The sequence below is a fragment of the Salvelinus alpinus genome, chromosome 4 (assembly GCF_045679555.1).
Source record: "Salvelinus alpinus chromosome 4, SLU_Salpinus.1, whole genome shotgun sequence".
In the NCBI taxonomy this organism is placed as follows: Eukaryota; Metazoa; Chordata; class Actinopteri; order Salmoniformes; family Salmonidae; genus Salvelinus; species Salvelinus alpinus.
The window spans coordinates 66836830-66848744 of record NC_092089.1 but is presented as its reverse complement, the minus strand read 5'-3'; the positions used below and the strand labels follow the sequence as shown (position 1 = coordinate 66848744).

General features: G+C 43.7%; 1 protein-coding gene across 1 annotated transcript; it reads left to right on the top strand.

Annotated features, from left to right (window-relative positions):
* The first annotated feature begins 7632 nt into the window (after positions 1-7632).
* mrpl18 (mitochondrial ribosomal protein L18) lies at positions 7633-10925 on the top strand. Its single transcript, XM_071398544.1, has 4 exons — positions 7633-7963; positions 8109-8277; positions 8597-8831; positions 10723-10925. The coding sequence occupies exons 1-4, from the start codon at positions 7861-7863 to the stop codon at positions 10798-10800; spliced, it is 585 nt and encodes a 194-aa protein (XP_071254645.1). The 5' UTR covers positions 7633-7860; the 3' UTR covers positions 10801-10925.
* Positions 10926-11915: the final 990 nt, after the last annotated feature.

The window sequence follows — 11915 nt, the reverse complement described above, 5'->3', positions numbered from 1 at the left end:
CATTCCAATAAGGCATTACATAAGGTATACACTACCATTCAAAAGTTTGAGGTCACTTACAAATGTCCATGTTTTTGAAAGAAAGCACTTTTTTTGTCCATTAAAATAACATCAAATTGATCAGAAATACAGTGTAGACATTGTTAATGTTGTAAATGACTATTGTAGCTGGAAATGGCTGATTTTTAATGGAATATCTACATAGGTGTACAGAGGCCCATTATCAGCAACCATCACTCCTGTTGTTCCAATGGCACGTTGTGTTAGCTAATCCAAGTTTATCATTTTAAAAGGCTAACCCTTTTGCAATTATGTTAGCACAACTGAAAACTGTTGTTCTGATTAAAGAAGCAATAAAACTGGCCTTTAGACTAGTTTAGTATCTGGAGCATCAGCATTTGTGGGTTCAATTACAGGCTCAAAATGGCCAGAAACAAAGAACTCTTCTGAAACTCGTCAGTCTATTCTTGTTCTGAGAAATTAAGGCTATTCCATGCGAGAAATTGCCAAGAAACTGAAGATCTCATACAATGCTGTGTACTACTCCCTTCACAGAACAGCGCAAACTGGCTCTAACCAGAATAGAAAGAGGAGTGGGACCCTCGGTGCACAACTGAACAAGAGGACAAGTACATTAGTGTCTAGTTTGAGAAACAGACGCCTCACAAGTCCTCAACTGGCAGATTCATTAAATAGTACCTGCAAAACACCAGTCTCAACGTCAACAGTGAAGAGGCGACTCCGGGATACTGGCCTTCTAGGCAGAGTTGCAAATAAAAAGCCATACCTCAGACTGGCCAATAAAAATAAAAGATTAAGATGGGCAAAAGAACACAGGCACTGGACAGAGGAACTCTGCCTAGAAAGCCAACATCCCGGAGTTGCCTCTTCCCTGTTGACGTTGAGACTGGTGTTTTGCGGGTACTATTTAATGAAGCTGCCAGTTGAGGACTAGTGAGGCGTCTGTTTCTCAAACTAGACACTCCAAGAAGTATTTTTATACAATATACAATTCTGCTTATAAATTAAGGACCATGACAAGAACCTGCCGATGAAAAGCCGAGTTTCACTGGAACTTTGTCAATATTATAATTGCAAATCAACATAAAGTTAAGGCCACCAAAAATTGAGAAGACATGATGAGGAATAAAATTCCATATAGATGTGGGTCTTCTTAGGAACTGTTTTATCCAATTGATCTTAAAAGTATTATTTAAGGTAGTAAAGTACAGAAAATTCTGCCCACCATAATCATGTGTTCATTACAACAGTTTTCCTAATGTAATGGGTAGGGTTTCTCCACAGAAATTTGAAAAGCATTTGGTCTATATCTTTACTTATGTTACCGTCAAGATATAAAGATAGAGCGGCATATGTTAGTCTAGAGATCCCTTCAGCCTTGGTTATTAGGACTCTTCCTTTTAAGGATAAGTCCCTCTGTAGCCATTGATTTAGCTTCTTCTGTTTTTTTTAATGTGAGGGTTAAAATGTAGTAAGCCTCTAGACTTCTGATCCTTAGTAATGTTTATGCCTAAATATGTAAGTTATTCTATCACTGGAATGCCATAATATGAGGGTGTCACACAATCTTTGACATGAGTTCACATTTATTAATATTAACATATAGGCCAGATGCTTTGGAAAAGGATTATATCACATTGATCGATATGGGAATCTGACTAGTGTCTTTCAGAGAAAGTGTAGTATCATCAGCCAACTGGTTATAATAACTTCTTTACCCGCTATGAAAATACCTTGTACAGGACTACTATTTAAAGAATTTGAAAGAAGTTGGGTGATTGATAAAAATAAATACAGTGAGATAGGACAACCTTGCCTAATTCCTCTCTTTAACTCAAATCTAGGTGAGATGCCAGGTTTCAGTTTGATAGAGCTGTTACTATTCGTATAGAGAGTCTTAATAGCCTTACTGAAAAACCGAGGTAAAGACAGTTTCAAGTAGGATATTCAACGGATATTTGCGCTTTCAAACCTCAATAGCTTTCAAACCACTTGGGCCACAGACTCCAAATAAGTGTAATGATGTTGGAAAAATTGCGCACCACACTGCACAGGTCTTATTTTCACGATTTGGACATTAATTCGCTTTCCAAGCTAATAAACATGGAAATGTGAGCAGCATTTTGTATTCCTAGTTAAATTAGTTAGGGAGCGTAAACAAAGTACAAACTTATTTTCTAATTTCAATATCTTCTTGGTCATGTCACCTACTTGACTGAAACAAGGTTCAGAATGTCCACTGACTACCCTTCTATATTGCACACCCTTTAGTTTGTCCATTTTCATCTCACACGATTTTACATACATTTTTCAAAATGTTACATTTCAATAGCTCCTTGGTCATGTGACCTATTGGACTCAACCAAGGTCCAGAATGTACACTCAGTGGGCCTACACATTGCACACCCTTTGGTTTGTCCATTTTCATCTCACTCGATATTACATAATTTTTTTTAACTTTCTAATTTCAATAGCTCGTTGGTCATTTGACCTACAACCCTCAAACTACTTTCAGAATATCCACTGACTAGCGTTATACATGGCACAACGTTTTGTTTGTCCATTTTCATCTCACACGATTTTACATGAATTGCCTGCTCTGTTCCCCTGCCCGCCTGCCCTCTCACTGGGCCTGAGAGTGTATAGCTTACTCCCTGGAACTTCAGACCTCCAGGCCTCCACACCTACTCGCCCTACCTAGTCAACACCCCTCTCACTGGGCATCATCCATCACCGTGTCCCGGCCCGGGGCTCAGTGGGGCTCAGCCATCTCCATAGCATTGCCCACCAGGCGAAACGGGGCACCCACACTTCAGCACCCCTCCCAGGACACTAAGACGTCTATATTCCTGCTGTCAGGAACCATGTGCACCTGGTAACCCGAAACAGGCTCTGTACACCTGGTGACCCGTCCACTTTTTTCCACTCAGAGACTAGGTCCCCACTCCAACCTCCATGGCCCCCGAGTCAGGCTACCCCTGCTCGGACTCTGAGTTCCCCCTGCCTTGATAGAGGCCTCCTTGTGCACCTGGTGACCCTTTGGGTTCCACAGCGGGTCCAAACCTGACTCACAGTCCCACCAGAGGACGGGCCCGGGCGGATGGGCGACCACCATCTAGCCCTCTACCTATCCAGAGCCCATGTTAATGTCTTACGCCTTCTACCCGCCTGCCTGGGCTCTCTCATACTCTGTGTCTGGCCTCTGGCCCCTGACCCTTCTGCGAGCACCTGATAACCCGTAAGTAAAGAAGGAGGATGGTGGAGGAAGACGCCTTCTGTCCCCAACAAAAGCTTGGATTGAGGGCTGACTTTCAATAGATCGCAGCGAGTGAGCTTCTCTGCTACGTACGAAGCCCTAACCCAGAATCGGGTCGTCTACGAGTGATTTAGCACCAAGTTCCCCACAAACATGCGATGCGAATCAGGAGAGGGGCGGCAAGTCATCCGGCCGCACCCCAACCCCGTCACGAACGGCTCTACTCATCTGCCAAAAGAGGCAGGCTATCCCAGGCCAACCGAAGATTCGTGGTGCTACGGTATCGTTACGTTTAGGGGGGGATTCTGACTTAGAGGCGTTCAGTCATAATCCCACAGATGGTAGCATCGCATCATTGGCTCCTCAGCCAAGCACATACACCAAATGTGCTTGGGTGATTTGAGTGTGACCGCGACAGGTGGGTATGCTCCTTTGAATTTCATCCAGTTGACATTCGGTGATCCGTGCCCAGTGGGAGCCTAGGCTTCATCTGTCCGTTTTATGGGTCCGCAGCAAATCAATGGGCATGGATGGTACTACCTACATCAGATGTAGGCCTCTCTCCCCAGACAAGCTGGAGATACCTCTCCCCACTTCGTAGGGCATGATCCAGATCCATGCAATGCCCTATCACTGCGGGGCCAATGGGTTTAGTCTCTGCCTCGAGTCTAGTGAGCGTAGAGGAGACCTCCCCACCTACAATGAGTGGTGTCCCGAACTCAGACAAAGCCTGAGGCCTGGTAGTGTCAGCTAATGGTAAGGCACATGCAATCTCCACTACATGCTCCAAGAAACGTGGAGGAGAGCTCCCACATAGAATGTGTAGAGTCCCGCACCCAGGCGGACCCCTGAGACTTGGCAGTGTCCATAACCGCTAAGCACTTTCCATCTCCATTTAGTGCTCCATTATTAGCGGGTCCAGCCGAAGCCAGCGTTCGATTCAAACCTTCGCGGTTTAGAGTTAACAAAGTATACGGGGGACGCGTGTTAAACGTTTCACCACAGCCGCTCTGTGATCAGACTGATGCCAGCAGTACACTTTCATCAGCCGTCTCCTAGGACTTAACTCCCCCCTCCCAGCCAAAGCCAGGGATGCGTTCGAGCCATCATTCTCTGATTGGCTTCCTGTCAAGGTCAGGATTCGTTTACAAGAGCCCCGCAGCAAATAATTGAGTCTGGTGAAACCTCCCTCACATTTTCATGCTTGACCGAAAGCCCCATATTCCAGGACTGACTTCCGTTTAATGATCAACAGCCATCACCATCTGCAGGACTCTCTTTGCGTACGGACTAGTACCGAGGTAACTCCCGTTTGGTTTTCATCGTTAGCAACACCTGAAAACAGGTGACATACAGGGAGGGATTGGAAGAGCCCTGCTATCTCCCTTATCTCCCTTACTAAGGCTAAGGACTCATTAAGAGAGTCATTGTTACTCCCGCCGTTTACCCGCGCTTCATTGAATTTCTTCACTTTGACATTCAGAGCACTGGGCCGAAATCACATCACGTCAACACCCACCTCGGGCCTTCACAATGCTTTGTTTTAATGAAACAGTCGGATTCCCTGGGTCCACACCAGTTCTAAGTCAGCTGCTAGGCCCCGGCCGATGCGACCCGCTGGAGACCCAACGTGAACGGGGCCGGCGAGCGCCGTAGCTGGGAGTTCCCCCACCCGCTCCACCTTTGGCCCGCCGACAGACACCACCCCGACGAACCACCACACGCAGCCAGCCCCTTGCGAGACCACGCACGATATACCGCGAGATGAGCCGCACAACGAACTTTCAGCGGTGTCGCGAGGAGGGCGACGGAGCGACTGCTCCCCCAGCAGCGACTCGATCCCCGCTTCGCACCCCAGCCCGACCGACCCAGCCCTTACACGGAACCCAAACCGGGTGCGCGCGTGCGCCATCGTGCGCCATCGTGCATAAATGTATTTTGTCCCCCCACACCAAACGTGATCACGACACACAGGTTAAAAATATCAAAACAAACTCTGAACCAATTACATTAATTTGGGGACAGGTCAAAAAGCATTAACCATGTATGGCAATTTAGCTAGCTAGCTTGCACATGCTAGCTATTTTGTCCTATTTAGCTAGCTTGCTGTTGCTAGCCAATTTGTCCTGGGATATAAACATTGAGTTGTTATTTTACCTGAAATGCACAAGGTCCTCTACTCCGACAATTAATTCACACATAAAACGTTCAACCGAATCGTTTTTAGTCATCTCTCCTCCTTCCAGGCTTTTTCATCTTTGAACTTATATGGTGATTGGCATCTAAACGTTCATAGTATTACCACGACGACCGGCAAAACAGTTCGTCTTTCAATCACCCACGTGAGTATAACCAATGAGGAGATGGCACGTGGGTACCTGCTTCTATAAACCAATGAGGAGATGGGAGAGGCAGGACTTGCAGCGCAATCTGCGTCAAAAATAGGAATGACTTATATTTTAGCCCTTGGCAACGCAGACGCTTGTTGGCGCACCCGAGCAGTGTGTATGCAATAATTGAATAACATGGATTTCTAAATTAATTTTGCAACGAGCACACGATGTGTCTGGTCTGGTCAGCATGTTAGAGCCAATCCTTATCCCGAAGTTACGGATCTGACTTGCCGACATCCCTTACCTACATTGTTCTAACATGCCAGAGGCCGTTCACCTTGGAGACCTGCTACGGATATGGGAACGGCCCGGAGCGAGATTTACACCCTCTCCCCCGGGATTTTAAAGGGCCAGCGAGAACTCACCAGATGCTACCGGAACACTTTCCAGGGCTTGGGCCCCTCTCTTGGGGCAAATGTAACATTTAGAAAAATGTATGTAAAATCGTGTGAGATGAAAATGGAGAAACCAAAGGGTGTGCAATATAGAAGGGTAGTCAGTGGACATTCTGAACCTTGTTTCAGTCCAGTAGGTCACATGACCAAGGAGCTATTGAAATTAGAACGTTTTAAAAATGTATGTAAAAACGTGTGAGATGAAAATGGACAAACTAAAGGGTGTGCAATATACAGTATAAGGCTTGTCAGTGGATATTATGACAGCAGTTTGAGGGTTGTAGGTCACATGACCAGAGAGCTATTGAAATTCGAAAAACATTGCAAATTAATGTAAAATCATGTGAGATGAAAAAGGATTAACAAAAGGTTGTGCTACGTATACGGCTACTCAGTGGATATTCTGAAAGTAGTTTGAGGGTTGTAGGTCACAAGGAGCTATTGAATTTTGAATTGTTTAAACATTATTGTAAAATCTAATGAGATGCAAATGGACAAACAAAAGGGTGTGCAATGTATAGGTTCACTGAGTGTACATTATGAACCTTGTTTGAGGTGTGTGGGTCACATGACCGAGGCCCTATTGAATTTCAAAATGTTTAATAAATAATTTAAAATAGTGTGAGATGTGAACCGACAACAAAAAAGTGTGTGCAATGTGTGTCTATGGCATCGGGTTAGCTATAACCAGTTTTGAAAGTTTTAGGAGTAATGATTAAAGAGCTATTGAAATGTGAAAATGTTGATTTGTCACTATGTTGACGGTCCCTAACTGATATTGGTCGACGTAAGGAAAACTACAGGCGAATATCCGTCGAATATCCAGTCTGAATCTGTCTTTACCTCGGTTACAGAAAAATCCCCAAAGCCAAATTTCTCAAGGGAGTGGAAGATGAAGAAGAACTCCACTGTGTTAAATGCTTTATAAAAAATCCAAAAATAATATGAAGCTATCCTCGGTTATTAGGTCTGAGTAGTCAAGTATGTCTAATACTAGACTGATATTGTTAGAAATATCTGTCCCTCATAAAGCCAGACTGTGTTTCATCAATTATTGCATCCAGGACTTCTTTAATTATTTTTGCAATTAGTAAGGCTAATATCTTATAGTCATTATTATGAAGACAAATTGCCAGTTATTGATGAGCAGCACTTCCTTTTTAGGCTTCGATATCAGTGTTATTAACCCCTGAGTCATTGTAGGAGGGAGAACATTGTTTTTAATACACTCTAAAAAGACGAAGTAGGAAAGGAGCTACTTGTTCAGAAAATAACTTGTAAAATTCTGCCGTAATCCTATCAGTGCCTGGGGATTTCTTGTTTTTTAGATGTTTGATAGAGCCGAGAATATCATCAACTATGATGTGTTCACCACACTGTATAGATTATATATCACTGATAGAGTGAACATTATTCAGTAAGTCAGCAAACATATATGTGGATTCCTGAGAGCAGGTAGAGCTATACAATGTCCTGTAAAAATTGCTACAGTAGTTAGCGATACACCTTTGGTCATCTGTAATAACACCATCAATGTTTAAATGATGGATAGTGTTATTTGTAGAGCGCAACAGTGTCTCTCTTTTGCGAGGAAGAACCGGATGTTGTCAAAGGTGACGAAGAAGGAAGTGGTCCGTACAAAGTGTCAAAGATGGCGGCACACATGTCAAGGCTAATGCTGCTTAAATAATATACACAATTATACTGTTTTCTCTGCGGTATGAGTCGCTAAAGTGGATAATTAAGTATAGACGGCACGTTATTACTCATATATGACCACATAAGGAACGAGAGGATGGCAGTTTTGGGTGATTTAAGTCGGACCGTGCGGTTATTACTAGGTCAAATTCGAAGGTGCGGGCAGAGTGGGTCTGCAATCAATCAATATCAGAAATCAGGTAAGAAAACACTGCTCCTCGTTGATGCGAAATGTGTTATGTGTAAATCATCATGTTTATGAAAATGTCTATTGGGTTAGCATGTTCCTAATGCTGCTTTATACACCACCGTGATCTTCTTTTGATCCCCCTTCTCTCTCTCCAGTCCGCTGTATGAGCCTGGCGGCGCCCAAGCTTCAGCCCACTGTAGATGATAATGAAGCCGTGAACCCGACATTTGTGAACAGAAACCCGCGGAACCTGGAGCAGATGGCTCTAGCGGTGAAGGACAGGGGCTGGAGAACAACCTGGCCCTCCCAAACGTTCTACCACAGGTGTGTGTGTGTCTCTAATCTAAATTTATTGGTCACATACACATGTTTAGTAGATGTTATTGTGGGTGTAGCGAAATGCTTGTGTTTCTAGCTCCAACAGTGCAGTAATATCTAACAATTTCACAACAATACACACATCTAAGTAAGGATCTGTGTGTTCATACTTTGGATGAAGAGATTGACACTAGATAGGCAGACATACAGATTGACACTCCTTTTATAACCCCTTTTGTCTTTACCCTACTCTTCTCTGCCATCTCTCTTCATGCCCTTACCCCTTGCTTCTCCACCAATCCCCCACTCTTCTCTCCTCCTTCAGGTTGGTTTTCTCTCGCTCCCAGCACTATGTAACAGCTGAGGTGTTTGCCAACGGTGATGCAGTCCCTGTGCTGTCGTGTTCCACCAAAGAGTGGGCCCTGAAGCGTGAGCTGGGTTCTACCCGTTGTGTGGCAGCCAGCCAGGCTGTGGGTGAGGTGCTAGCACAGAGGTGTCATCAAGCTGGCATCACTAGGATGGTGTACAGACACATCCCCTGGCAGTATCGCTCTGATGCTGTAAGTACGGGTGGGGGGTTGTGACATCCCTTGACAGTACAGGTAGAAGGGTGTGTGTGTGTGTGTGTGTGTGTGTGTGTGTGTGTGTGTAAAACAGGCTTCATATTGTTCAGTGTTTGTTGAGTAGTTGGATACAGCCAAGGTTAGGAAGATCCAGAGCCCTATACTATGAATCTGGTTTGAGGAGTTAGCCGAGGTCAATTTCTACGGCAATGAATTCTTCATAGCCTTCCTGCTCTGGGGCAGGATAACTCCACTTATCCTGAATGAAGCGTTTGAGCCGTGAGTTCAGGACCAATCAAAGAATACTTAACAAAAATATAAACGCAACAATTTCAAAGATTGTTACAGTTCATATAAGGAAATCAATCAATTGAAATAAATGCATTAGGCCCTAATCTATGGATTTCACATGACTGGGAATAATAAAGATGGTTGGTTACAGATACCTTAAAAAAGGTTGGGGAGTAGATCAGAAAACCAGTCAGCATCTGGTGTGACCACCATTTGCCTCATGCACTGTGACACATCTCCTTCGCATAGAGTTGATTGTGGCCTGTGGATAATTGTCCCACTCAACAATAGCTGTGTGAAGTTTCTGGATATTGGCGGTAACTGGAACACGCCGTCATACACGTCGATCTAGAGCATCCCAAACATGCTCAATGGGGGAAATGTCTGGTGAGTATGCAGGCCATGGAAGAACTGGGACATTTTCAGCTTCCAGGAATTGTGTACAGGTCCTGCGACATGAGAGCTGCAACAAACACTCAAACTGGACAGTTTTATCTCAATCTCTTCATTCAAAGTCTGTCATGGACACTCTTACTGACAGTTGTGGCTGCTTTGCGTGATGTATTGTTGTTTCTACCTTCTTTCCCATTGTCTGTGCCCAATAATGTTTGTATCGTGGTTTGTGCTGCTATCACGTCTACTCTGAAGTGCAATATCGCAATTCTACCATATTTGGTAGTGAGTGGAAACGCCAAGCGGATGCTTCACATTTATACTTCCAGTGAAATGTCTCAGTTCTGTGGATCTACCGCTTCGAATGTAATTCTGGTGTACCAAAATGCAACGTCGGTGTGATCGAAGCGTAACCCGGGCGACACTGGGCCAATTGTGCACCGCCCTATGGGACACCCAATCATGGACGGTTGTTATACAGCCTGGAATTGAACCAGGGTCTGTAGTGACGGCTCTGACTAAGATGGTGCCGTAGACAGCTGCGCCACTCGGGAGTAATGAGAAGATGCATTTGAAACTTCACGCACAGTTAAACTTTCGTATGACTTAATAAAATTGTTTAATCAATAGTGGGGAAAAGGGGACTTGTGCATTGATAAGCACACCAGACACTTTCAATAGCCCATTTCATACCATAGCATGCTGAATTTGCAGGTTAACCTTTTTCATTTTGATTTTGGCACAAATGAAAATGTGGCACTAACTGGCCCATGGATTGATGTTTCAGCATTGTCACAATGAAGCGTTTGGCGTTCGAGTAGCCATGTGCGACATGAACGCACAGTTACAAGTCCGGCTTGAGTAAGCCGGTGGGTGCACGATCAATATCTACATTCGTAACATGGATGAAGCCTGAGCTGGAATGTGGCACTAACTGAACCTAGCTAATTTCAGAAAAGCCTAAGTACATCTAGCTTGATTTGTAGTATACCCCTAAGGGCTCCCGAGTGGCCCAAGGCACTGCATCTCAGTGCTAGAGGCGTCACTACAGACACCCTTGTTCAAATCCAGGCTGTATCACAACTGGACGTGATTGGGCATCCCATAGGTTGGCGCTCAATTGGCCCAGCGTCGTCCGTCATAAGAACGTGTTAACTGACTTGCTTAGTAAAACAAAGTGTTCGTGTGTGTTTCTCTTTTTCAGGTTCAGTCCTTCCGGACAGCAATGAAAGAGGGAGGAGTCACCCTCAGTGAACCGCGGCAGAAATTCATCGGGAACTAACTGCAAAGGTTCCTAATAGCCTATAAAACAAAATATTCTCCCTGTTTGTCTTGACACAAATGGCCCATTTTCACAATTTTTGTTAAGCATTGTGTAATTCAATAAAGGCAGACAAATTAACGTGACATGGTTTCAGTATAATCATTTATTAATTCACTCAAACAGTATAGCTGTAAACAAATGTAAACGCAGCCATAGATGACAGATACAAGTCATTTATCTATTTAATCTTAGAACAGCAGAGATTGGCTCAGGCAGCGTCAATGGCATGATGTGGTGGAAACCAGTTTTATAATGGTTTAATTGTGAGTATAGAAAGAAAGAGTGTGCTCAACCTAAAAATGTGTAAACATCATTGGTGAATATACAAATCAAGGCCAGCGGAATACATATATTTTGTTTAATGATTGGATCGATACAGAAGCCAGCATAAAGAACAGAAGGTCCATCCAGTCAACTGCGGAAAGTTCAGAAACACCATAATGCTGAATCTACCTTGATCATCTCAAAAAGTCCCAAATAGACAAACACTCATTCCAAAAAACAAAACAAAAACTTAACACCCCCCCCAAGCATGCACCTGGTCATAATCAGCAACGCCAGAGCATACACACAGGAACACATTCAATGCAAGTAGCTACATACTGCACAATGACATCATCCCAGTCAAGCAAGGAACAAGACTAAATACATTTAATCAATATGAAATAATGCCACCACCTCAGAGAAATAGCAATATACTGTAGATATTATAAATACTTTCAATTAGGGTCTTTCAGGAAAGAACTTGGTAATTTGTCCCACGTCCAAGGCACTCATACAGCAAGGCTATTTGTGGAATGACAGTGTGACAAAGAAATAAACATATCAAATAAATTGAACACCCAAGATTTTTTTTTAAATGGTAGAAGTTTTCTAAAGATCCTCAGTAAATATTTAGTCTTGAGATTAACTCAAGGACAACGTTGATTGGCACAGAGGAACACATTGGCACACCGTTTGGTGCCTTTGGATTAGTCCAGAATAACAGTTTAAAACAGTCACTCAATATTATATCTCCCAGTTGTTAATACTTTTGAATGACCCGCTATTTTGAAACATCTGAGAAAATTGAT

Excerpts from the sequence above, each read along its gene's own strand:
- mrpl18 (XM_071398544.1), top strand. The coding sequence starts at position 7,861 with ATGGCAGTTTTGGGTGATTTAAGTCGGACCGTGCGGTTATTACTAGGT. Across the intron at positions 8,278-8,596 it reads TCCCAAACGTTCTACCACAG|GTTGGTTTTCTCTCGCTCCC; the intron begins GTGTGTGTGTGT and ends CTCCTCCTTCAG. Across the intron at positions 8,832-10,722 it reads GGCAGTATCGCTCTGATGCT|GTTCAGTCCTTCCGGACAGC; the intron begins GTAAGTACGGGT and ends TCTCTTTTTCAG.